The sequence below is a fragment of the Podarcis tiliguerta genome (assembly GCF_965153285.1).
Source record: "Podarcis tiliguerta genome assembly, chromosome: 14".
Lineage (NCBI taxonomy): Eukaryota > Metazoa > Chordata > Lepidosauria > Squamata > Lacertidae > Podarcis > Podarcis tiliguerta.
This window is the reverse complement of record NC_139547.1, coordinates 39236792-39263896: the sequence shown is the minus strand read 5'-3', so window position 1 is coordinate 39263896 and position 27105 is coordinate 39236792. Positions and strand designations below refer to the sequence as shown.

General features: G+C 46.3%; 1 protein-coding gene across 10 annotated transcripts in view; it reads left to right on the top strand.

Annotated features, from left to right (window-relative positions):
* ABCC6 (ATP binding cassette subfamily C member 6) overlaps window positions 1–27105 on the top strand; it is a 40924-nt gene that overhangs the window by 7309 nt on the left and 6510 nt on the right. For 7 of the 10 annotated variants that reach the window (XR_014504890.1, XR_014504891.1, XR_014504892.1 and 4 more), the window contains exons 6-26: window positions 551–612; window positions 1907–2038; window positions 3533–3736; window positions 5447–5624; window positions 6088–6249; window positions 8583–8675; window positions 8763–8966; window positions 9059–9205; window positions 10452–10539; window positions 13651–13720; window positions 14127–14253; window positions 15039–15215; window positions 17571–17738; window positions 19286–19466; window positions 19628–19688; window positions 20923–21013; window positions 21334–21541; window positions 22626–22936; window positions 23755–23954; window positions 25032–25158; window positions 25993–26094. Coding sequence is in view for 5 of the 10 variants with exons in the window: in XM_083413326.1 (XP_083269452.1) it covers window positions 551–612; window positions 1907–2038; window positions 3533–3736; window positions 5447–5624; window positions 6088–6249; window positions 8583–8675; window positions 8763–8966; window positions 9059–9205; window positions 10452–10539; window positions 13651–13720; window positions 14127–14253; window positions 15039–15215; window positions 17571–17738; window positions 19286–19466; window positions 19628–19688; window positions 20923–21013; window positions 21334–21541; window positions 22626–22936; window positions 23755–23954; window positions 25032–25158; window positions 25993–26094 (3093 nt within the window). In the remaining 5 variants the exon portion in view is untranslated. Of the gene's footprint in view, window positions 1–550; window positions 613–1906; window positions 2039–3532; window positions 3737–5446; window positions 5625–6087; window positions 6250–8582; window positions 8676–8762; window positions 8967–9058; window positions 9206–10451; window positions 10540–13650; window positions 13721–14126; window positions 14254–15038; window positions 15216–17570; window positions 17739–19285; window positions 19467–19627; window positions 19689–20922; window positions 21014–21333; window positions 21542–22625; window positions 22937–23754; window positions 23955–25031; window positions 25159–25992; window positions 26095–26900; window positions 26975–27105 lie in introns of all 10 variants that reach the window. The other 3 variants (XM_083413325.1, XM_083413324.1, XR_014504894.1) reach the window with 2 other exon arrangements.

The window sequence follows — 27105 nt, the reverse complement described above, 5'->3', positions numbered from 1 at the left end:
TAATTCAAACCAGCTCTCTGAGAACTTCATGTGAGGTCCTTGGAGTCAAATAAATTGTGTGGATGAGCGACAATGTACATGAAACTGCTGGTAGCTTCCCTCACACAGTTTTGAATCATGTGCACAGTTTTGCAAGCAATCTCCTCTAATGTAATGCATTCTTGTATGTTATTTTCACTAATACCTTCATTTTTATGCATTTTTACCCCTACTATATGCATTTTTGTAAACATTATTTGCTCGGAGAATTGCATTCCAAAATTTGGATAAGTGTGAATTTCTAAAGGTAGCTGTGTTTTGCTTCCCACATTGTTTTGGGAAAGTACAGATTAGGCTTTAAATGTATACCGAATTGAATTTCTCCTCCATCCCTAGTTAGGACGCCAATCCATACTTAGGACGCTTTATGCTGTTGCTAGTGATGAACATTTTTGAACCAGAAACCATTGCAGATCCCAGTTAGGTATCTTCTTCACACTGCACCAAATATTGTATACGTATTTATGTAGACCTGAAAGCTGTCCTTTCCCCCCCTTTTGAACATTTGCAGAACCCGTGTCCTGAAGCTGGGGCCTCTTTTGCTTCCAAAATCACATTTTGGTGGTTTGCTGGGTAAGAAAATAAGCAACGTTGCATCATGTGGCTAATGTAATTGCCAGTCTGGCTCACAATGCCAGTGGTCACCAAGGCGTCTTGTGACAAAGAGTTATATGCTCTGGGAAGAAGGTCTTCCTTTTGTCTGTCCTTAACTGTCAGGAAGCTAATTTGCCCAAATCCCAGGCTCTGCTCAGCACTCCCTTTCACGAGCTGCGTGGAGTATGTGTGTGGCGCTTGCAGGCTTTTCCCCGAGGAGGGAGAAAGGACTGACGGGCTGCCCTTCTCCCACCTCAGGGAAAAGCCCCCAAGAGCCGCACACACACTCCGTGCACTCCTTAAAGGGAGCGCGGCTCTTGCGGCCTTTTCCACGAGGTGGGAGAAGGGCAGCCTATCACTGACGGGCTGCTCTTCTCCCTCCTCAGGGAAAAGCCTGCAAGCGCTGCACACATGCTCCACGCAGCTCGTGAAAGGGAGCACTGAGCAGAGCCTGGGATGCATACAGGCTCCGCTCAGTGCTCCCTTTAAAGAATTCCCCCCCCTTGCATTCCTGATGGGAGGTTTTGCTTCTGCACATTGAGTTCATGAGCACATTGAGTTCATGAAACATCATACCCTGACCTGTCCTTAATGCATGGTTGACCACATCTATGGAATACAATAGTTATGCCCTTTTAAGTTTTGTTGTATCAATCACTAGTAATAGTTTAATAAGGAGGTTTTCATACCTGTCCAATTCTGTGTTCCCTTTCCCAACCTTTAATCTATTGATGATTAATGCCTATATGCAACCCTTGCATATGATTTGTGTTAACCAATCAGCAACAAGCACATATGTGGCAATGCTGTAATATTCAATAAAAGGGACTCTCCGAGGCATGCTCGAGAGATGCCTCCCATATGACACTTGTCACTCGTCTGTCGTTTATTTCAACCCAACACATTCCCCCTCTAAAAACTAGGCGTGTCTTATGGAGCGAAAAACATGGTAAGTTCTTAACCTGAGGTACCACTGTACTTTTCAGGAACGAAGAGCAGCCCTAAGTGCAACCTGTAACCTAACCCTTCCATTTTTCTTTATCAATGACACCATTGCCAATGTCACCAAAGGAGGACACCAACTATAAGGCCTGGTAGCCTAAAAGCAGGAGTCGCCAGCATGGAACTCGCAGGTTACTCTTGCCCACCACGCGCTCTCAGAATTCCAAATGTGTGCACGGGCAGGAAAAAAAACAATGTTGGTGACCACCCCCACCCCCGGACTAGATAATCTATTCCGCTCAATTGATTGGGAACTCCCTCTGTTTCATAGGTTGCTCTGGAAGGGATATCGGCAGCCATTACAAGCAGAAGACCTGTGGTCACTTGCGAGAGAAAATTCCTCTGAAGATATCGTTACCAAGATTGAAGATGCATGGAATGAGCATTGTGCAAGAGCCAAGCAGTAAGTGCCTTTTGTGTGTATGCATGAGAACAACTACCAAGGAAGGAAGGAAGGTGCTAGTCCTCCACGTTTCCAGAAGAGCAGGTATCTTCATAGGAGGGATCTGGCTGGCTTCTGTTGAGAACAGGACATTGTTGCTCTCTGGAAGTTGTTGGGTTACAATTCCTATCAGCCCTGACCATTGGCCATGCTGGCTGCGGGGCTGGTGGGAATTGGAGGGCAACAGGTTTCCCATCCCTAATGTAGATGACCCCTGAGTCTGGACCAGAAAGGACAAGTTTTATGGGTTCTTGGGTGTTAGGCAGCAATAGACATTCAGTTCACATTTTCAAGATAGACTTACCCAATTCACACTTTCCAAAACAATGCATGAACTGCAACACAAGCATCCTTTGAAATTTGCGCTTCTCTGAATGTTGCAGTGCAGTTCTCCAGTAACATGTAAAAAAAATGCACATGCTAGGGTAAATAAAGGTAAAGGTAAAGGTACCCCTGCCCGTACGGGCCAGTCTTGACAGACTCTAGGGTTGTGCGCCCATCTCACTCAAAGAGGCCAAGGGCCAGCACTGTCCGAAGACACTTCCGGGTCACGTGGCCAGCGTGACATCGCTGCTCTGGTGAGCCAGAGCCGCACACGGAAACGCCGTTTACCTTCCCGCTAGTAAGCGGTCCCTTTTATCTACTTGCACCTGGGAGTGCTTTCGAACTGCTAGGTTGGCAGGCGCAGGGACCGAACAACGGGAGCGCACCCCGCCGTGGGGATTCGAACCGCCTACCTTTCGATCGGCAAGCCCTAGGCACTGAGGCTTTAACCCACAGCGCCACCCGCTAGGGTAAATACCATACAGCAATTCATTACATTATGGGAAATTGCTTTGTAAAAATGTGCATGTTAGGGGGAAATTATGTACAAAAATCTGTGTATAAGGAGAAATCTGTGTTAAAATGCTGGTGGGTTTTTCATGAGCATTTAAAAAAAGAATAATTGCAAATCTGTGTTGAAATGTGGAGAACTGAGGGGGAATTAGAAACTAGGAGAAGCTGAAATTGACTAATTTATCCATTTTTAGCAGCAGCACCCAAGATTGCTGACCTGCTCACACATTGAATAAAAGTGAGAGTAGTACTTCTGGGAGAGCAGTAGTTGCTAATGCCCGTTGGGAGCTGTAGGGTGAAAGGCAAGAGTCCAATAGTAGGCGGAGCCAGAGCCAATGATGGGCAGAGCCAACGAATTCTAGTTATGTCCCCATTCTTCTCCCTGCTGAATTCTACGCGGACTAAGGAGGAGGCAGCTGGCTGCCATTGCCACCCCTGGTCCGGCTGTAGGTAAGGAGGCAGGTAGATGGGGGCTGACTGAGGTTGGTGGGGCACTGCCCCATTTGCCCAAATGGACCACCCTCTGCTTCTGAAGAAGGCTACAAGGATTTGGATAATAGGGGTTCAGATTCACCGAGTACGTGAAAGGCTAGAGCTCTCCGTTTCCTTGTTGATCAGAATTGCAGACTCCGCGAAATTCAAGAGAGAGCGTGCAAGTCGTGAAAACGCTGAAGAAACCACCATCCTGCTTCAGCCTGAACATAGCAAAAGCAAACCACTCCTGAAAGCTTTCTGGAACGTGTTTGGGACCTATTTTCTTTTCGGTACTCTTGGCTTAGTCCTCGGTGACGTCTTCTTGTTTTTGATACCAAAGACACTGAGGTATGTGGAGAACTAAGGACTGCTTCCTAAGAAGAGCGTAGCATTTGTGGCTGTCTCCTTCCTCCACTGTCAAAAGCAATACAGTGGTACCTTGGGTTACATACGCTTCAGGTTACACACTCCGCTAACTCAGAAATAGTGCTTCAGGTAAAGAACTTTGCTTCAGGATAAGAACAGAAATCGGGTTCTGGCGGTGCGGTGGCAGCAGGAGGCCCCATTAGCTAAAGTGGTGCTTCAGGTTAAGAACAGTTTCAGGTTAAGAACAGACCTACGGAACGAATTAAATACTTAACCCGAGGTACCACTGTATATGCCTCAGAATACCAGTTGATGGGAATCGCAAATGGGGAGAAGGTTGTTATGGTCAGGTCTCGCTTTGAGCAGTTCTTACTGGTTGTGTGAACAGTGAGGATTAGACTGGGCCTTTGACCTGGTGGGTGGGTTGGTTGGTTAGTTGTAGGTCGCTTTGGGTTGCCCTGGGTGAAATGAAGCAACTAACAATAATAATAACTATAGTAATAATAATTTATTACTCCCCAGCCACTCTGGGCGGCTTCGAACAGGATATCAAAAACACAATAAAATATCAGACATTAAAAACTTCCCTAAACAGGGCTGCTTTCAGGTGTCTTCTAAAAGTCAAATAGTTGTTTATTTCCTTGACATCTGATGGGAGGGCGTTCCACAGGGCGGGCGCCACTACTGAGAAGGCCTTCTGCCTGGTTCCCTGTAACCTCACTTCTCGCAGTGATGGAACCACCAGGCGGGCCCTCAGAGCTGAAACTCAGTGTCCGGGCAGAACGATGGGGGTGGAGATGCTTTAAAGGTTAGCACCAACACTTTGAATTGTGTATAAGCAAATCATAATGAAGCAGGGCTTGCTTTTCTGTTCTTAATTTCTGGCATCTCCAGGTTGTTCTTTTTAAGGATCGAGTAGAATCATAGAATAGAATCATAGAATCATAGAGTTGGAAGAGACCACAAGGGCCATTGAGTCCAACCCCCTGCCAAGCAGGAAACACCATCAGAGCACTCCTGACATATGGTTGTCAAGCCTCTGCTTAAAGACCTCCAAAGAAGGAGACTCCACCACACTCCTTGGCAGCAAATTCCACTGTCGAACAGCTCTTACTGTCAGGAAGTTCTTCCTAATGTTTAGGTGGAATCTTCTTTCTTGTAGTTTGGATCCATTGCTCCGTGTCCGCTTCTCTGGAGCAGCAGAAAACAACCTTTCTCCCTCCTCCATGTGACATCCTCTTATATATTTGAACATGGCTATCATATCACCCCTTAACCTCCTCTTCTCCTCTTCTCCAGAGTAGTAGCTGGCATGAAAGACTGGATGTCCCAAAACCCTGGAAGTCCAGATAGAATAGAGAATACTGGTGGCAGGGGGCAGATGAGTGGGAAGGTACCCATACCATAGCTCACTGAGGGAGCTTTGCCTACCAAATGTTCAATCCCTGGCCATCTTCAGTTAAGAAAGGACCAAGTAGCAGGTGATGGAGAAGACCTTTGCTGAGATGCTGGAGAGCTGCTGCCAATCAGAGTGAACAATACTGAGCTAGATAGATGACCCGACAACCAGGCTTTAGTTCAAGTCCATTTCCCATGTTCTTCATCCTGCCCTGAAGCATTGCTGTGACGGCTCCTCTCTCTGTGGCTCCCTCATCCCAGGTGTGTCGTTGACGATGCTTTCTCCTTTTGTAGTCTCTTCCTAGATTTCATCACTGATCCAGAGGCTCCTTATTGGAAAGGTTATTTCTATGCTACGTTGATGTTCCTCTTAGCTTGTCTTGAGACGCTGTTGGAGCAGCAATACATGTATATGTGCCTTGTGCTGGGAGTGAGGCTGAAGACTGCTGTTACAGGCCTTGTATATCGGAAGGTAAAGCCTGCTGTTTGTTGGCTCATCTCCCTTGTTTTCCTCCTGACCCATTTGTCCAGTGTTTCCCGAACTTGGGTTTCCAGCTGTTTTTGGATTGCAACTCCCACCATCCCTAGCTAGCAGGACCAGGGGTCGTTGTACAAAGGTAAAGTTCACATTCACTACTCTGCCTGCTTTTGTCTCTGGCACTGCATGTGCCCGCCACCCTCCAGAGGACAGTGTGATCCCTCAGGCTGAAAAGGATTCCCCACCTCTGCCTTAGGACAAACAGGTTGAAAGATTTTCATAAAATGAATTAGGAGTCCTTTATCTTGGGATGCCGGTCACTGTCTTTTCCCAAACCTCCTTTCTCTGATTTCTCAACACATGTTATTCTCTGCATATTATAAAATTGTACATACGTATCTTTGTCTTATCTATCATATATTCAATTAATAAATTTGTGAATGTTTATTCCAAACAGATCTTAGCCATGTCAGATGCAGCTAAGAAGGCGGCGACGGAGGGGGAAATTGTAAACTTGGTCTCTGTTGACGTGCAGAAGCTAACAGATCTCATTACGTATTTTAATGGAACTTGGCTTGCCCCCATCCGGATTATCGTCTGCTTCGTCTTCCTTTGGCAGGTAAAAGATTCCCGCCTGCTTCTTAGATCTTTGGCACGTCATATGGGACTTTAAAAGCCAAGGAGACAAGTTGCGCTGCATACAGGCGCACAGGCCAGAATACCGTACAATAAAAGAGAAACAATCCAACCACTCCTAAAAAGAAGCCAATCTAATTTTAATTACCCTTTGTGTGAGTGTGTGTAGAGACTAGTGTAGTATATAAAGGGTTTGGGTTTGGTTTGTTTGCTTCACCCTCTTTTGCCACTGGCCCCACACACCTCCGGGCATGTGGCCCTAAAAAGGTTGTTCAGAAGGGAATGTGGCCCTTGGGGTAGAAAGGGTCCCCCAGCCTTTTTCTAACTGGTCAACAAACCACTTGTTTTTGCAGTCTTGGTTGATCCAGCCAGTAATGAGCCACTATGCATGGCTGGTGGACATATTGTCTTGGTGAGTCACAGAAGGCAGCAGAAGGAAGTCAAGTGGTGGATAATGTGCCCGCGCAAAGCAGTGTTTCTTATACGTATTCTTGTGCCAGAATGCCGTTTACCAAATGGACACTATTCACACAAGTCAATTTAATCAGTCATTTATGTCAAGGCTGACCCACCCAGAATTGCAAAGGGGAGAGGACCAGTGGTGAAAGACGTGCCTTCGCTGCTTAGCCGAATTCATGCAAATTCAGCCCTGCTCAGCTGACCACTAGATGTCTCTGTTTATACATAAGAAGCAGCTCAAGGAGTTTTAACTAAACAATCAATTGCTAAGTGAAGGCCTTGGATAGGAGATAGGAAATAAGTTCTTCGATTCTCCTTTAGTACAGTCAGTCCAATGCAATTCTTCAAAATGTATGGTTGAAAGGTCAGGTGGATTGAGTAATGTATATGTCATGGAGTTGTTGTTTTTTGGAGGGGAACAAGACTCTTAGTATTCATAATGGAGGCATTTGGTAGCATGAAAATGCAAACTGCAAGAAAACGTTGCAGTATGTCACCTCCTAGCAGAAATGGTTTTACAGTGGTACCTCAGGTTACATACGCTTCAGGTTACAGACGCTTCAGGTTACAGACTCTGCTGACCCAGAAATAGTACCTTGGGTTAAGAGAGAAGAGTTTGGATTTGATATCCCGCCTTTCACTCCCCTTCAGGAGTCTCAAAGCGGCTAACATTCTCCTTTCCCTTCCTCCCCCACAACAAACACTCTGTGAGGTGAGTGAGGATGAGAGACTTCAGAGAAGTGTGACTGGCCCAAGGTCACCCAGCAGCTGCATGTGGAGGAGCGGAGACGCGAACCCGGTTCCCCAGATTATGAGACTACCGCTCTTAACCACTACACCACACTGGCTCTCAAAGTTAAGAACTTTGCTTCAGGTTGAGAACAGAAATTGTACTCTGGCGGCACGGCAGCAGCAGGAGGCCCAATTAGCTAAAGTGGTGCTTCAGGTTAAGAACAGTTTCAGATTAGGAACGGACCTCCGGAACGAATTAAGTATTTAACCTGAGGTACCACTGTATTCAGGTTTCTAGCCACCTATAACTTCCCCCTCAACTCTGTAAGCTGTAAGGTAAGGATGGGGAACCTGCTGCCCTCCAAATGTCCTTGGACTCCAACTGCCATCAGGCCCTGCTGTCATGGGCAACGGTAAGGGATGATGGGAGTTGGAGTCCTGCTACTTCTAGAGTGCCACAGGAGTGTTCACTCCTGCTCTAAAGGGCTGCAGCAGGACATTTCCTCACCCTCCTTCCTTTTCCAGCTGATGCTGAACATTCTGTGACAAGTAAGAATGCTTATTCCTCATTAGACTGGGGCTAGTATTTTTGGAGGGGGGTGTTGTTGCCCACTTTAGGCTCCAGGTTTGCTGGGAGGGGGTCATTACTGTTTCTGCAGAAGGGTCTCAGTCTCCAGCATCCGAGAACCACCCAATCAGCATGAAAAAGGAGCTGTGCAGCCACTGGTTGGAATGAAAAGAAGTGAGTCAGCTGCTGAGGGTCAGCTCCTTGGGTCACCCCGGAGAAGGCAAGTGGAAAGAACACCAGGGAAATGTTGCCCTGCATGCTCCAAAGCACAGTATTTAGGAACACTGCTTGCCTGCAAATTCTGCTAACTTTGATCATGGTCTCTGAACGCAACTTAAGTCTCTGAATGGCTCACAAAGTCATTATAGTAATTTTCATTATTAATATACCCCAACTCTCATATCCTTTTCTGACAACTGAATAAATGTAAGGGTGACAGTGACAGAACATGTAAGGTGTGTGTGTGTGTGTGTGTGTGTGTGTGTGTGTGTGTGTGTGAAACTATTCCTCCACGTTCCTTTCACTTAATATGGCTTTTGATTTTTGCATCCTATTAGCTCCTCGGGCCATACGCTTTGACGGCTATTGCTGTGTTTTTATTCCTCTTGCCGCTGAACTTTGCAATCAGCAAGAAGAGAAGCCAGTTCCAGGTATGAGTCGCTGCTTGCAAATAATTAGCAAGTTTTCGGTTCCGTGCTTGAAACCAAATCGGGCTCTGTTACTGTTTTGTTTCTCAGGAGGCGCAGATGAAATATAAGGACAGCCGTGCGAAGCTCACCAGCGCCATTCTCAGAGACATCAGGATCCTAAAACTGCATGGATGGGAAGATAACTTCATGGGCAAGGCGCTGGGTATCCGGACTCAAGAACTTCAAGCTCTTAAGGCATCACAGTTCCTCTTCTCTGTGTCTCTTGTTTCTTTCCACTCATCAACGTTCCTGGTGAGTGGGGGGGGGGGGGTTGGTGCTTTTTAGACAGCTGGACAAACTGTTGCATCTTCTTCAACTGTCTCCCCCTTGTTCCTTCTCTGAAGATTGCATTCATCATGTTCGCAGTCTACACGCTGGCAGATGAGGGAAACATCCTGGATGTTCAGAAAGCCTTTGTGTCTCTGACCCTGATCAACATACTCAACAGGGCTCACTCTTTTCTCCCCTTCTCCATCAATGCTGTTGTACAGGTGAGTCCCAGAAGTCAACTTTCAGTTTGCATGAGTGCAACTAAGAGGTGCTATCTCCCCTTCTTGGTGGTCCCCTTCTTGGACACGGCTGGCACTGTGGGTAAAACCTCAGTGCCTAGGACTTGCTGATCGTATGGTCGGCGGTTCAAATCCCCGCGGCGGGCTGAGCTCCCGTCGTTCGGTCCCAGCTCCTGCCCACCTAGCAGTTCGAAAGCACACTTAAGTGCAAGTAGATAAATAGGTACCGCTGTATAGCGGGAAGGTAAACGGCGTTTCCGTGTGCTGCGCTGGCTTGCCAGATGCAGCTTTGTCACGCTGGCCACGTGACCCGGAAGTGTCTCCGAACAGCGCTGGCCCCCAGCCTCTTAAGCGAGATGGGCGCACAACCCCAGAGTCGGACACAACTGGCCCGTACGGGCAGGGGTACCTTTACCTTTACCTTTTAACTAGGTGGTGCTGTAGCTCCCCTTCTTGGTGATCTGTGCTAACTTCTTAGAATATAAGAGGAGTCCTGCTGGATCAGGCCAGAGCCCATTTAGTCCAGTATCCCCTGTTCTCATAGTGGCCAACCAGATGCCTGTCATGGAATTCTACTTGGTATTGATCCAGAGTAGATGCCAATGTATAGTTAGCAGAGTAAAAACTTAAACATGTTGCAGGATTCCCAAAAAATAGACCAGAGGCAATTATATTTCATCCAATTATATTTACTGCTACTGAAGGCAGATGAGCATAATGGTCACAAATCCAATACATTCAGGATTGGCACTGTCCATAAGAAATCCAGTTGCAGCAGACTTAACTTAAACTTATGGTAACTTATAATAAGCCTAAACCTTAACACTACTATGTACAGAACTCCAGACCAGAAGGAAAAGAGACAGAAAGAAAAAGAGAAACCCAGGCTCCATCTGGCCCTACTATCATAGAAAGAGATAAAAGTTTGAGCCAGCTGTACTAAGCTTCTCTGAAGGAATAACCCAAACACCAGGAACCTTCTGCTTGCTTCTTTCACACAGAGGAGCTTCCAGAACCCTCTTGAATTAATTAGAATAGGAAAGATATCTACACACCAGATCAATACTTTCTGCACTCAGAAATGCAAACTGGCAATGGCCAGCGTGATGTGTGGACAGTAGCACTTTCCCCAACTTGTGATTCCCAGAATCTGATATTCAGAGCAGTTCTACACAGTGGAGGTGGAACAGAGCCACCAAGGTTCAGCTGTGTGTGTCCTTTGTTCCAGGCAAAAGTTTCCCTGAACCGTTTAGCTTCCTTTCTTTGCCTTGAGGAGTTGGATCAAACGGAAATGGGCTCTGGTTCTTTGGACTGCAGTAAGTATCAGCTTATGGGTGGTTTCCTTTTGAGCATAGGAAGCTGCCCTATAGTGAGTCAGGCCATTGAAGAAGAAGAAGAGTTTGGATTTGATATCCCGCCTTTCACTCCCTTTAAGGAGTCTCAAAGCAGCTAACATTCTCCTTTCCCTTCCTCCCCCACAACAAACACTCTGTGAGGTGAGTGGGGCTGAGAGACTTCAGAGAAGTGTGACTGGCCCAAGGTCACCCAGCAGCTGCAGGTGGAGGAGCGGAGACGCGAACCCGGTTCCCCAGATTACGAGACTACCGCTCTTAACCACTACACCACACTGGCTCACATTGGACCATCTAGCTCAGCATTCTTGGCACTGGCTGGCAGCAGCTCTCCAGGACTTCAGGCAAGGAGCTTCTCCTAGCCCTACCTGGGGATGCCAAGGGTTGAACCCAGGCAGCACCTTCTGCATGCAAAGCAGATGCTCTGCCACTGAGGTCCTATGCTCTGATTGCCGAACCTGTTGGTGTTTTGCAACTTTGACCTGTTGCGGGACCTTAGCCAGACCTTAGCAGAGCATACACAGAGTTTCAGAAAGCAGTCAGTTGCAGGCAGGATGGACGAAGCAGGAACAAAGGCTGCTACTAGTAACTTGATTACTTATAAGGTGTTTATTATGTACAGCAGACTCTACAAGTTACTATATACAGGAACAGATACATGGATCTTAACTAGCTCTCTCTGAACAAAACCAAACGACTCTCAGAACACCACACTGACCAACAAACACATTCCAGCCAGTAGGTCATAAATCATTATGCCTGTGTGAGACTTTAACCAATGGTAACCAAGGGATGTGGGTGGCGCTGTGGGTAAAACCTCAGCGCCTAGGACTTGCCAATCGTATGGTTGGCGGTTCGAATCCCCGCGGTGGGGTGAGCTCCCGTCTTTCGGTCCCAGCTCCTGCCCACGTAGCAGTTCGAAAGCACCCCTAAGTGCAAGTAGATAAATAGGTACCGCTTTATAGCGGGAAGGTAAACGCCGTTTCCGTGTGCTGCACTGGTGCTGGCTCGCCAGAGCAGCTTCATCACGCTGGCCACGTGACCTGGAAGTGTCTCCGGACAGCGCCTCTTAAGTGAGATGGGCGCACAACCCTAGGGTAGGACACGACTGGCCCGTACGGGCAGGGGTACCTTTACCTTTACCTTTAAAGCTGTTTCCAGGTTTCCATATCTCCAGGCAGATAACTCCTCTCTGCTCTGTCATGATTGGCTGTTGGCCAACTCTTAATTGACTCTGTGCGAAGCTGCACATGATGGCATGTAGTCAAAAAACCCAATAGAACCCTCCCATTTTTATCCCCACAACAGTGGCATGCTGTTATGCAGAAAGATAGGGTGAGCCATCTCTGCCGGCTAGAGATCTGGGGGAGCAATGCAATTCAGTTCACATCTGAAAGCAAATCTACCTAATTCACAGTTTCTGAAGCAATACACAAATGAAAATACAGCCAGCTTTCAAAAATCAGATTTCTCCGAAGTTCACAATGCATTTCTCCAGCTAAACATGGCATAGAAAAATGTACGTGCTGTGGTAAAGTATGCATAAAAATGCATATGTTGGTGGAAATAACGTACAAAATGCAAAATATTGGGGGAAATGGAAATATTACTATTATAGTGTTTATATTTATTTACATCCTGCCTTTCTTCCAGGAGCTATGGGGGAAATGTGCTTTGCAAAAAAAATGTTAGGCAAAATTGTATATAAAATGTGTATATTAGGAGAAATTCACTCTAAAATTCTGAGGAGTTTCCACGAGGACTTTAGTTTAAAAATTACACGTTGATGTGGAAATGTGGAGAAGTGAAATTAAGATTGGAAAAATGAGAAACAGAGAGAAATTGACGTATTTTTCCATCACTAGCCAGACCTGAGCCAGAATGTCTCCGAAGGCATTTATCTGAGCAAATGTGTAGTGAGTAAATAAGGTAGCGTAGGGAACCATATTCAGTCCTAGGGCCACATTCCCTCCTGGGCAACCTTTTGAGGGCCACATGCCAGGGGTGAGCAGGGCCTAGGGGGAAAGTGGGCAGAGCAACAGAAGTAAATTTTACCACCTGTACATAAGAAGAGCCTGCCAGATCAGCCAAGGGCCTGTCTAGCCCAGCATCCTGTTCTCACAGTGGCCAACCATGTGCCCACGGGAAGCCCACAAGCAGGACTCCTGCAACTGGCATTCAGAAGCATTGCTGCCTCCCAACTGTGAAGCTACAGGAGGCAAAAGCCCTTACCAGACTTCTATACACCATCCAGCCAGGGATGAACATTCAGACAGGGTGTGAAACAGGGCCAGCTGAGGGGTGTGGCCTATAGAGAGAGGGTGTGGCCTATAGAGTGCCAGGGGCCAGATGGAGAGGCATAAAGGGCCACATTTGAGGCCCCCTGAAGTTCCCCATTGTAAAACAAGGGGGAAACCAGATGTCTTTTGTTTATGATCTGGAAAGGCAAAATTCTCTTCCCTTGAATGCTCTCGACTTTCTATATTGTATCTAAGGTTAGCATATGTTCCCATTATAGCAACCTCGCTTGTATAGCAAGCGATCTAGAAAGCCACCAGTTTGTATCATCTCACCAGATGTTGGGTTGAAATAAGCGACAGACGAGTAGTGGGTGTCATGTGGGAGGCATCTCCTCGACCAAGTCTCGGGGAGTCCCTTTTATTGAATATTACAGCAATTGCCTCATATGTGCTTGGTGCTGATTGGTTACACGTGGTGTGCGTTGCAAGCGTTACAAGTGTTGCGTATACATACAAGGGGTTGCGTGTAAGACATTAATCATCATTAGATAGAGGGAACACAGAGTTTAGGTCAGGCATGGAAACATCCTTAGTAAATAATCTGTGATTGATAGGCTGGTACTCAGAGATCGTACAGAGTGCACTTTACATTCCTGAGAGTGATAAAGGGAGGATGTGTATAGATAGGAAGGTCATGACATCACTTAACATTCTGAGCTAGCGGTGCCAGGGTAGCTTAGAAGGGAATGTACAGAAAGACAGGACTACGCAGCATCTCTAGAAATACATACTCTACAACACATATAATAAGTGCTCCTCTGCCTTTCTTCCTCAGTTCAGGATTGTGTTATGATAAGGGAAGGGACCTTCAGCTGGTGCAGAGAGAGCCCTCCCTGCCTTAAAAGGTAAATGGCCACGAGCAAATTGGGTCTTTTCTTCTAAAGATGAGCTCTTTTCCTGATTTCAGTCTTGATTATGGATTGGGTTGGTGGACGGTCCACAAAAGCAAATGAACTGAGGTGTTGGGGTTTCTTAATCCTTCCAATAAACTGGCTGTGATTGTGATCTGCTGCGATTCCTATATTGCAAGGAATGACCATTGGGAGGTCTCTTCCAACTCTGCAGTTCTTTAATTCCGTACAACAGCAACACCTTGAGGAGCACGCATCGCCTCTGCCACCACCCCTCTCGGTTAGCTGACTTCCTAACAACAGAATTAACTCTTAAATTGCACCCCGGATTATCTCTGCTGTTGCACTTCCAACAGCGTGTGCCAGACGCTCACGGGATTATATGTTACCATCCACGCAGGATTAATCTAGCGATACCTCGGGGCAGTCTGTGCGCTGTGGTTGGCCAGGTTGGAGCGGGAAAATCCTCACTACTCTCGGCATTGCTCGGAGAGCTACACAAAACAGAAGGCACTCTGGCTACGAAGGTAAAAGCTTCTTTTCCTCCCCTATCCTAAGCAAGCTTTTAGTTTTAGGTCACATTCGCACTGTGCATTTAAAACACCTGGCTTCCCCCAAATAATATTGGGAACCAGAGGCGGAGCTAGCTGCTCTGGCACCCGGAGTGGTGCGCATGCTGTGCTCCGGGGGCAGGGCCATCCACCCATGGAGGCGGGGTGGCGAGCGTCCCAGGGGGGTGGCACGGTGATGTCACCCCCCCAGGGATGACACCCGGGGCAGACCACACACCCTTCACCCCCCTTCTTCCACCAGTGCTGGGAACTGTAGTTGACCCCTTGCAGAGCTACAGTTCCCAGAACCTTTAGATTACAGTTCCTGAGATTCTTTGGGGAAAGCCATATGCTTTAAATGTGTGTTAAACCTGCTTTAAATGTATTGTGTGTATGAGACTAATGTATATATAGTTAACGATAGCTGCTTTCTGAGCTACATCCTTTCTTACCCTCATTTTTTGAAAGCTGACGGCTCCAAGTACATGTTCCTCAACGGCCTTGAAATCTTTTAGATTGCCAGCCTAGAAATCTCTCCCCCTGACCATTTACATGCCGTCTTTTCCATCATCAACAAGGATGTTGTACGGATTTTTAAAAAATGCATTCAAAGAGAATAAAAAGTGTTGTCATTTTATTTTTTGTTTGTTTATTTAATGGGGGGGGGATTAAACTAGCATCCTACTGTAATTGGTTCTTAGATAGTGTGTGTTTGTCACCCATGCTGCATCTGGTAATCATCTCTTAATTTAATTTCACAGGGCACAGTAGCGTTTGTTCCCCAGAAACCCTGGATACAAAACATGTCAGTGGAAGGCAATATCACATTTGGACAGAAGATGGATAGGAGGTGGTACAACAGAGTGGTCGAAGCTTGTGCGCTGGAGCTGGACCTGGAGAGCTTCCCTGCTGGAAGTCAGACAGAAATCGGAGAGAAGGTTCTTGGTTCATTATTTGTCTGACCAAGAGTTAATTTTGAAAAATGATGATAATACCTGATTGTTTGGGATGTTCTACAGGTGTTTTAGTGCCCACCTTGAAATGAGACTCATTTTTTGTATTTTATAGTCCTATTGCGGTATGTGTTGCACGGTGTTCCATTTTGATTTTTATTATGTGCAATGTTGTTGTCAGGATGCTGCCAGCAGCTCCCGGCTGGTTGCCCAGAAAAATATATAAAGACAAGGAAAAGTTTTTTACAGTCCTTTTTTATTTCAGTCTTTACAGAGAGAGGCTATAGAACCCAGCCTCTTGGATAATGGTGTTGTCCCTAGTGAATCTCCACCCCACTCCCCATCTCCCACTCATTCGTCATTCTCATCATCTCTATGGGTGCTGCTACCTGCCCTCTGTCTTTGAGCTCTTTGCTCTCCTACTTTTAAGGCTCACCGGGTTCTGGGAGATGGAGGGTCTTGAATGCTTTCTAATGACAACGTGCCAGCCAGCTGTTGCTCTGGCTCTCCCAACTTCCCCCCTCATCTGCCTTTGAGCTGCGACCTCCCTCAAACCCCTGCTGTAAATCTATACTGTCTTCCTCTTCCTTCTCCTTGGAAGGGTCCATGACAGCTGTGGGTTTATCTTTGACAAAGTGAAAGTGGGGTGCAGGTTGGGACAATATTTGCAGGAGCATAGAAGTGTATCCAGCTAAGCTCCACTTGGACCCATTGAAATGAAAGAACCTGAGTTAGGCATGCCTGCTAACTTCAGTGGGTCTATTCTGGGTCAGACTAGCAATGGATATAACCCATAGGAAGTTGCATTATATCGAGTCAGACTGTTGGTTTGTCTTCCTCAGTATTGTTTACACCAGGAGTAAACAAAAGATGTATTGGGATATCCTTGATGGCAGAAAGTGAGGAGGAATTTAAAAACCTTTTATTGAGGGTGAAAGAGGAGAGCGCAAAATATGGTCTGATGCTCAACATCAAAAAAACGAAGATCATGGCCACTGGTCCCATCACCTCCTGTCAAATAGAAAGGGAGGAAATGGAGGCAGTGAGAGATTTTACTTTCTTGGGCTCCATGATCACTGCAGATGGTGACAGCAGCCACGAAATTAAGAGACTCCTGCTTCTTGGGAGGAAACCAATGACAAACCTAGACAGCATTTTAAAAAGTAGAGACATCACCTTGCCAACAAAGGTCCGTATAGTAAAAGCTATGGTTTTCCCAGTAGTGATGTATGGAAGTGAGAGCTGGACCATAAAGAAGGCTGATCGCCGAAGAATTGACGCTTTTGAATTATGGTGCTGGAGGAGACTCTTGAGAGTCCCATGGACTGCAAGAAGATCAAACGCATCCATTCTTAAGGAAATCAGCCCTGAGTGCTCACTGGAAGGACAGATCGTGAAGCTGAGGCTCCAATACTTTGGCCACCTCGTGAGAAGAGAAGACTCCCTGGAAAATACCCTGATGTTGGGAAAGATGGAGGGCACAAGGAGAAGGGGACAACAGAGGACAAGATGGTTAGACAGTGTTCTCGAAGCTACAAACATGAATCTGACCAAACTGCGGGTGGCAGTGGAAGACAGGAGTGCCTGGCGTGCTCTGGTCCATGGGGTCACGAAGAGTCGGACACGACTGAACGACTAAACAACAACAACAACAATTGGGATATACCATATTTTTCCATGTATAAGACTAGGTTTTTTACCAAAAAATTAGGTTTAAAATTGGGGCTCATCTTATACACAGGTAGTGCTGAGGGGTGTTTTCTTAATTTGGAGTCCCCAATTTAAGGTAGATGCTGCAAGTGGTTTGGGGAAAGAAATTGGGTTTGGCTCGCATTTTATTGCAAACTTATGTGTTTTGTACTTACCAAAACATTATGTGAGCCAAAAATGCAGCTTTTCTTCAAAATCCTCACTTCTCCAAATTCTCGGATGCAGTTCTCCAGCCAAAGCACACATTGATGGAGATGCTTGGGATTTGTCTGCCTCTAAGTAGAACTAGGAATGTCCCCATCTGAAACCTTGGAGGACCACTGCCAGTCATTGCAGACAATACTGAACTAGCTGGACTGATGGTCTACTCTTTGCAAGGCAGCTTCTTATATGAAGCTGATGTTTGGATGGCCTGGCCTTGCATAGGATGGATGTGTAAAGGCTGAGTTTCCTAAACCCAGAAGACTTTTCAGCACAATGCTTAAGTGATTTTCTAGCCAATGTGGGGTTTTGCAGTTGCAGGAAACTGGGAAAACCAATTTCAGCCTCACTTATGAAAAACTCTTTTCAGGAACCGTGCGATAAGGGATGTGTGTATGTATTGTGGGTAACTTTTTTGTGTTGCAACAGGGCATAAACATTTCTGGAGGACAGAAGCAGAGGCTCAGTCTGGCTCGGGCTGTTTACAAGAAGGCTTCAATTTACCTTCTGGATGACCCCCTTTCTTCTGTGGATTCTCAGGTTGGCCAGCACATTTTTGAACAGGTCATTGGACCGAACGGCTTATTAAAAAACAAGGTACTAATTTCTCCCTCTCTCTTTAAGCCCGATATGGGTGCCTTTTCTTTCATGACTTTAAAGGATCCAGTATGTAGTCCTAAAATCATCCAGCTGAACATAAGGTCAGAGTTTCAAAAGAGGAACACAGCCATTTAGTGCTAAAATGATGAAGAAGGAACGAAGTTAAACTAGAATCTGCTGTTTAATGGTGCTTGAAACTGGGCATAGAAGATATACACACACATAACGCAAACTGATGCATGCCTAATGTAGTTTCTGAATTTTAATCTTAAGAATTGTTTTACTAGATCCAACCAAGAGGCCATCTCATCCAGCATTTTGTCTCCCAACAGCCACCAGCTGCTACAGTTCCCATCATCCTTGATCAATGGCCATGTTGGTTGGGACTGATAGGAGTTGGAGTCCAAAATGTCTGGATGACACCAGTTTGGGGAAGGTTATTGTAGCAAGAGCATATCAAAGCAAATTCTCCCTTCTTCCCTCTAGTTGGCACTTGACAAAGACAGAGGCCTTTTTAGTGGTGGCTCCCTGCTTGGGGAATGCTCACCCTAATGCCATCATTGTTTGTTTTTAGGTGCCAGACTTTTGATCTTTAATTAAGAGGGCAGTTAGATATGCCAATGGGCTTAGTGGTGCTCATCATTAAGTGGGATGTGTAGGATTGATTCTCTCTCTTTCTACACACACACACACACACACACACACACACTTGGGGGAGTACTTTAGGGGTTATATTCAACTAAGTTCTATTCAGAGCAACCCGTTGAAATGAATGAACATGACTAAGTTAGGTTCATTAATTTCAGTGGATCTTCTCTGAGTAAAACTAAGTTGAATACCGCCCCCCCCTGTCTTGTTTTATTGCTGTTTTAATATTTGATTTCATTGTTTCTCGTTTGATGACCTAAGTTGCTTTGAGACACTTTGCTGTAAAGGGTGACAAATAAAATTGATAAGTATTATTATTATCGTCATTACACCAACAACAGTGATGAATACATTTGTTATACTTTGCTTGCCTTATACCGTATTGTGTCTTTGTATATTGGCCTGTTTTTTTCTATTTGTGTCTGTTACTATTGGTCAACGGGTGGTGCTGTGGTCTAAACCACGGAGCCTAGGGCTTGCCGATTGGAAGGTTGGCGGTTTGAATCCCCGCGATGGGGTGAGCTCCCGTTGCTCGGTCCCACCTCCTGCCAACCTAGCAGTTCAAAAGCACGTCAAAGTGCAAGTAGATAAATAGGTATCGCTCCGTGGGAAGGTAAACGGCGTTTCCGTGTGCTGCTCTGGTTTCACCAGAAGCGGCTTAGTCATGCTGGCCACATGACCCGGAAAAACTGTCTGCGGACAAACGTCGGCTTCCTCAGCCAGTAAAGCAAGATGAGCACCACAACCCCAGAGTCATTCGCGACTGGACTAAACTGTCAGGGGGGTCCTTTACCTCTACCTTTTACTATTGGCAGCAGGAAATCTTATTTGTATGGTACAGTGGAATCAAAGAGAACAGGCACCACAAAATGATGGATTGTTTCTTTTCTTTCCAGACTCGTGTTCTAGTGACCAACACAATCCATATTTTGCCCAAAGTGGATAACATCATTGTTATAATGAACGGAACGATCTCTGAGAAAGGTTCTTACCATGAACTTCTGCAGAGACAATGGGCTTTTGCAGACTTCTTGAGGTCACACGACACAGATGAGAAAGAGGACCAGGATTTACAAGGTATTGCAAATCACAACGGATCATAATGCTTATGGGGCATCAGTAAAGAATCGGCCCCTGGAGTGTTTGTTAATTTCAGGCATTTCCCATGTTATTTTGGGAGCTACAGCAAAATCTGTCTCACACACATGCAGAAATTTTGAAACTTCTTAATTACACAGGTACAGGAAGTGTTGAAATTGTCACCAAAGGACACATGGCCTGCCACGGAAAACTTGGAGGGTAAGTAATCGAGATAGTAAGTTATAGAAACTGCAAACCACACTTATCTGTGAGTAAGCTCCACTCAATCCAATGGGACTTACTTCTGAGTGTCCATAGTTAGGATTGCAGCCTCGCGTCACATCCACACATACATTTAACACACCCTTGTATCACTTAAACAGCCATGGCTTCCTACAAAGAGTCCTGGAAACCGTGTCTGTAAAGGCTGCTGTCCTCACAGAGCTGCAGTTCTCAGCACCCTTAATGAACTATTGTTTCCCAGGATTCTCCATGTTTTAAGTGTGTGGTGTAGATGTGACCTCAGTCATGAACGTGAGGCGATACCCGAAAGCTCTTTAAAGCTCAACAAGAGCCCTTTCACTTATCTTAAGTATATTTTCACTCAGGTGGTGCACAAGAGAATCCATGCTATTTTTTAAAGGGAGAAAATACCATTTGGGAAGTAAGGATCTTGGAGAATTCTGACAAGAATGGAAAAAGGAATAGAAATTGCCAGTGTTCACTTACCGTATTTTTCGCTCCATAAGTCGCACCAGACCATAAGGTGCACCTATTTTTGGGAGGAGGAAAACAAGGAAAAAATATATTCTGAATCCTAGAAGCCAGAACAGTAAGAGGGATCTGGCTTCTGGGATAGCCGCATGCAGCCTCTCCCGGGAAGTGGGATGAAGTCTCCCCCTGCCCAAAGAGGCTGCTCGCAGCTAAGGCAGAAGCCAGGAGAGGCGCTTTGCTGAAGGGGCACTGCGCAGCTCTCCATTTCTGCGCAATGCCATTCGCTCCATAAGACACACTCACATTTCCCCTTACTTTTTAGGAGGAAAAAAGTGCATCTTATGGAGCGAAAAATATGGTATTTGTCCTGTATCCAGGGTGGAAATCAGTCTAGCAAATACATTGGGTATTTATGGTTATGGTTGCTACTCTTAGTCTGCAAAAGTTATGTCAGCGATGACATTTATCCCCATTTGCATTCCTTTTAATTGAAATGAATGGGGTGGGATAGCACAATGGCAATGGATTTTGCTGCAGTGGGCAGCAGAAGGCAAACTGCAGTGGAAAAGAAACAGGGCCACATAGCTGGTATTCTGTCGGTGTACAGGGGCTTCCACCAAACCCTATGAACCCTTAGCCAGTGGAATTTGAGAATAGGATTGTGCCCCAACTAAAGCTTTTTGGACTGTGATAACCCAGTACATGAAATCAACCCATCTTGCTGCTTCTTTCTATCAAGGTCTTACAAGTCTTTGGAAAAGAGAGGCGGCTGCAAGGAAACAGATGGAGCAGAATACACGACAGAAGGCGAGAAACACCAAACTGGGAGGGTAATTTGAAATGTATATAATTTATGTATATAAATGAATAGTTGTGTATAATAACACAGTTTTCTATCACAACTCCCTAGGAAGAGGGATTGATTGTTAGGCCACTCTGAGAAACATAGCTCTGGGCGGGGAACGGCGGGGGTCTCCTCTCAGCACCCTTAACAAACTACAGCTCCCAGGATTCTCTGGGAGAAGCCATGGCTGTTTGAAGTGGCATCATAGTTTTTTTTAATGTGTGATGTCGATGTGTCCATAAAAGGCAGCTTCCTGTTTTCCTAGCTTAGCCAACCTGAGCTTTTTTATCCCATTTGTCTCTCTAGGCGAAGACTTCAGTCTACCTGACCTACCTGAGAGTGGCGGGGTCTTTCCTCTGGGCTTACATTCTAATTTTGTTTATCTGCCAACAAGCTGCATCCTTTTGCCAAGGTTATTGGCTCAGCCTGTGGGCCAGTGACCCCGTTTACAACGGAACGCAGCCGCATACCGAGCTCCGAATCGGTGTTTACTTTTTCCTTGGATTCGCCCAAGGTTTGTTCAGCCCTGCAGTCTCCCTGGGTCCTTTCTGCAAATTCCTTGTGGCCCTTGAGGCTGCACTACTCAGCCCCTGAGACTTTTCCCAGGTCACTTTTCCCTCTTTCTCTGGTTATCAATGTCCCTGGTGTAATTTGATTGTGATTGAATTGCCCCCCAAACCTCAGGCTTTTATATACATTATTTACACAATGAGTCCTGTCTGATTGGCTGATTCTGCTTCCCCCCTGGAGCCTGATTGGTCTTTTCCTGCAGGCCAATCAGTTGTTGCATTCTAGGATCCTACTTGCCTACTGTTCTAGGATCCAAGCTTAGTACATAACAGTGAGCTAACTAGGAAGGCTCTCATTATCTTATCTATCTAGTTAACCAGCCCAGGCCATCTTAATATTGATAATAAAAGAAAGTATCTCTCATCTATTATTATCAATTTATTTATCCCCTTTGTATACAGTGGTACCTCGGGTTAAGTACTTAATTCATTCCAGAGGTCCGTTCTTAACCTGAAACTGTTCTTAACCTGAAGCACCACTTTAGCTAATGGGGCCTCCTGCTGCCACCGCGCCGCCAGAGCACGATTTCTGTTCTCATCCTGAAGCAAAGTTCTTAACCTGAAGCACTATTTCTGGGTTAGCGGAGTGTGTAACCTGAAGCGTATGTAACCTGAGGTACCACTGTACTGCCTTTTCTTCCAAGGAGCTCAAGGTGGTGTGTGTGGTTTTCACTGCCTCATAGAATCATAGAAGAGCTGGAAGGAGCCACAAGGATCATCTAATTCAAGCGCCTGCCATGAGAAATCTTTCACCCAATGTGGGGCTTGAACCCATGACCCTGGGCTTGAGAGTCTCATGCTCTACCAACTGAGCTATCCCTCAGGTGTAAAACACAGTGCCTCTCTGTCTCATACAGCCCTATTTCACCCTCACAACAACCCTGTGAGGTAGGTTGGGCTGAGAGACAACGACTGGCCCAAGGTCACCCCACTGAGCTACATGGCTGAGCGGGGATTCGAACCCTGGCCTCCCAGGCCATAGTTCAACACTCTTAACTGTTACGCCACACTGGCTCTCTTGCATTGCAGCCGTTGGGAAGTTTGGATCGATAGCCTCCGTCTTCTTGGCCGGGACGGTGGCCTCCCACGAGCTCTTCCGGAGGCTCCTACACGATGTCCTCCGGTTGCCGATGTCGTTCTTTGAACGGACGCCTAGCGGCGAGCTGCTCAACCGCTTCTCCAAAGAAATGGACGCCATTGATTCCATCATCCCAGACAAGCTGAAGTCGTTGCTGGGGTTCCTATTCATTCTGCTAGAGATCTACGTGGTTATCGTCATGGCCACTCCGATAGCCGTGGTGGCTATAGTCCCCCTGTCAGCCTTGTATGCTGTGTTCCAGGTACACATTAGCTCCCTCTGCCATGTTTGTGGGCCAGTTCATTGTTGTAATTAGGGGTGAATGTGCAACCTGCTCTCCTCATTAAAATACTATTATTTTACTTATACCCCACCCTCTTACCCAGAACCAGGACTCAAGGCAGTGTACAAAAATTAAAACAAACACAGGAAAAACAGAAAGCTTTAAAAAAACCACCCATAAAATATCATTATTATTTACAGTGGTGCCCCGCAAGACGAATTCCTCGCAAGACGGAAAACCCGCTAGACGAAAGGGTTTTCCGTTTTGGAGGTGCTTCGCAAAACGAATTTCCTATGGGCTTGCTTCGCAAGACGAAAATGTCTTGCTAAATGTCTGCTAAACCGCTTAACAGCTGATCTGCTAAGCCGCTTATCAGCTGATCCGCTAAGCCCGCTAAGCCGCTAGTAGCGCTAAGCCACTATGCCGCTAATGGGCTTGCTTTGCAAGACGAAAAAAACTGCAAGACGAAGAGACTCGCGGAACGGATTCTTTTCGTCTTGTGAGGCACCACTGTATTATTAAATTTGTTTGCTGCCCTATGCCCATAGATCTCAGTTCACAACACAGTGGCTGAACAGCAATAAGACTATATTGGAATTTAAACAATGACTTACTTTCCTGAGCCACTGTAATAGTAGACACTCTGCTTCAGTGTTCCTTTGCAGATGCTTTACTCTCACAATCCCTTGCTTGCTGGGTTTGATGGAAGTTGGAGTCCAACAAGGTCCAGAGGACCCCGGCTTGGGAAGGCCGCTCTGCTTCCGCGATGTGTCTTTCTTCTTCCTTCTGTCCCTCAGAGCTTCTTCGTCACCACCTCCTGCCAGCTGAAACGCCTGGAAGCTGCCAGCCGCTCGCCCATCTATTCCCACATTTCAGAGACCTTCCAAGGGAGTATCGTCATCCGTGCATACAAGGACCAGCGGCGTTTTATTCTGCAGAACGACCTTAAGGTGGACGAAAACCACAGGGCCTCTTTCCCGGCCGTGGTGGCTGACAGGTATGACAGTGCAGCTTCTGAGAAGGAAAGAGAATGCCACGGTCCGAGCTTTTTCGGTTGGGCTCAGAATGGCTGTCCTCTTGGATGTGGGTGGTGCTGTGGTCTAAGCCTCTTGGGCTAGCCAGTCGGAAGGTCAGCGGTTTGAATCCCCACAACGGGTTGAGCTCCCGTTGCTATGTCCCGGTTCCCACCAACCTAGCAGTTCAAAAGCACATCAAAGTGCAAGTAGATAAATACAGTGGTGCCCCGCAAGACGAATGCCTCGCAAGACGGAAAACCCGCTAGACGAAAGGGTTTTCCGTTTTGGAGGTGCTTCGCAAAACGAATTTCCTATGGGCTTGCTTCGCAAGACAAAAATGTCTTGCAAGTTCCTGCGATTTTTTTTCGCTCCCCACCCCCTTTATCTAAGGCACTAAGCTGCTAATAGCCTTTTAGCAGCTAATCCGCTAATCCCTTAAGCCTTTAATAGCCGCTAATAGCCGCTAAACCGCTAATAGCGCTAATCCGCTAGTAGGGTTGCTTCGCAAGACGAAAAAACCGCTAGACGAAGAGACTCACGGAACGGATTCTTTTCATCTTGCGAGGCACCACTGTAGGTACTGCTGCGGCAGGAAGATAAACAGTGTTTCCGTGCGCTCTGGTTTCCCTCACAGTGTCCCGTTTCACCAAAAGCGTTTTAGTCCTGCTGGCCGCATGACCCGGAAAGCTGTCTATGGGCAAACGCCAGCTCCCTCGGCCTGAAAGCAAGATGAGCACCTCAACCCCATAGTTGCCTTTACTGGACTTAACCATCCAGGGGTCGCTTACCTTTACCCTCTTGGCACAGTACACCCCTTGGTCTCCAGGCCCCAGAAAATGGCTGACTTTACAGTCCTGTGGCACAACACACATGGGTGAAGAACCTGAGGCCTGGGGGCTGACGATGGCCCTCCAGACTTCTCCATGTGGCCCTCAGGACTGAGCCTTCCCCCCCCCCGGGGGGCTCCCCAGCTGGTGTCTCCCACCACTCCTTTGCAGCCAGCCAGTCTGTGACGTGAGAACCAGGCACCTTTCTCTCTCTCTCTTTTAAAATCTCAGGTGGCTTGCCACGAACACAGAATTCCTGGGGAATGGCATCGTCCTGTTTGCAGCTTTACTCGCTGTGGTGAACAAATCACACCTCAGTCCAGGGATCGTGGGCTTTTCTGTTTCCTGTGCTCTGCAGGTAACCTGAACACATCACCATGTCCTTATCTGGCAAAGAAAACAAGGTTGTTTGTTTGCTTTTGTTTAGCAAGAAGTGCACAGGAATCGGTTTGATGAAGCTCATAGGATTTTGAGCTGTAGAGTATTATATTCACATGCTATGCGATGCACTTTTTTGTGCCAATAAAGGAGATTGATTGATACTCACATAGAAGATGGAGCAGGCTTGTTTTCTGCTGCCCCAGAGGCTAGAACCCAAACCAATGTATTCAAATTCCAAGAAAGGAGATTCCAACTAAACGTCAGGAAGAACTTTCTGACATTAAGAACTATTCAGCAGTGGAATGGACTGCCTTGGAAGATGGTAGATCTTCATTGGAGGTTTTTAAACAAAGGTTGGGTGGCTTTCTCTCAGGGATTCTTTAGCTGTCAAAAGCAAGGTCTTTCCCTGTTCCTTGCCCCAAAATTAACTCAATGTATTGGTTATTAATCCTGTTAGCCTCGCTCCATGGTTGTTTAGGCAAGGAATGATAAAAGTTAAAATGCAATTTCAAGGTGTGAGGGGTGCAGTTCCTCCTTATAAGGCCTGTATTTGCATTTTTAATTTTCAGTATAATTTTATTTTATTTTATTATTGCATTTATATCCCACCCTTTTCTCCAAAGAGCTGAAGGTGAGATTCATGGCCAAGTGGGGAGTTCAAACCCTGGTCTCCCACGTCCTAAGTCCAACGTGCTAATCACTACACCACACTGGCTGTCCATAAGAGGAATGTGGTTCCGGTACTACCTAATCCATCTCAGCTCCCTGTCATTTTGTGCTTCCCCCACCCCCCTACTCTCGTTTTGTTCAGATTACCGGTGTTTTGAACTGGATGGTGCGCTCCTTAGCAGAAATGGATAACAACATTGTGTCTGTAGAGAGAGTGACTGATTACTCAATGACGCCCAAAGAGGTAAGTGATGGCATTCTCCTTCAGTTAATTCATGTAGGAAGCCCAAATGGGTGGATTGATGCATGATGTGAGAAGAGGTATGGAAGCTCCCTCCAAGCTATGAGTTCCTACTTGGAGGAAGAACGCTGTTGCTCGCAGGGCCTGCTTTGGGGCTTCCCATTGGTTGACCACTGTGAGAAAAAGGTGCAAAGTTTTTGCCCTGATCGAGCTTAGTTTTCTCATGTTCTTAGCAATTGTGATCTGTCCTTCCAGCAACCCTCTGGGCAGAGAGAGAGAGAGAGAGAGAGAGAGAGCGAGAGAGAGAGCGGGCAGCAGGGAGGTCATAAGGGGGGCTGAGAAAAGGGTCAGTTCCTCCCACCTTTGGCTCCGGCCCTCTGATGGGGGAGTAATTTGACTCGGCTTGCATTTAAAAGCAAACCTACATAATGTAAACGATATGTAAACCAAACCAGAGCTGTCCTTCGAAATTAACCCTTCATTTTGCAATGTAGTTCTCCAGCCAAGGCATGTGTCCAAAAATGCATATATTATGTTAAGGTGGGCAGATAAATGCATGTGTTACTGAAAACAACATACAAAACTGCATTATATTAGGAGAAAATACTTTGCGCGCACACACAAAAATACATTAGGCAGAATTGTTTAGGGAAAATGTACCTATTGGGGAGAATATTCACTATAATGCTGATGAAATAAATAAATAAGAAATGTAAAGGACCAAAAATTCAGATGGGAGAAAATGAGAAACGATGGATTTCCCCCTGAAAGAATGAGACCCTTGACAGAAAACTTCCCCGTTCTTGCAGTAGAAGGCAGGGAGGAGCAAGAAAAACAGAATGAGCCTTCTTTAGTGGGAAAGAGAAAAGGAATTGCTTCACATGTAAGTTAGCGCCATCCCCATCATTGCCTCTCTCTAAGAACCTCCATAGCTTCTAAGTCTCTGGGATTCTGGGACTACATATTTCCTTCCATCCTTCCTTTCTTGGGATGCTGTCACCTTCGTCATCATCA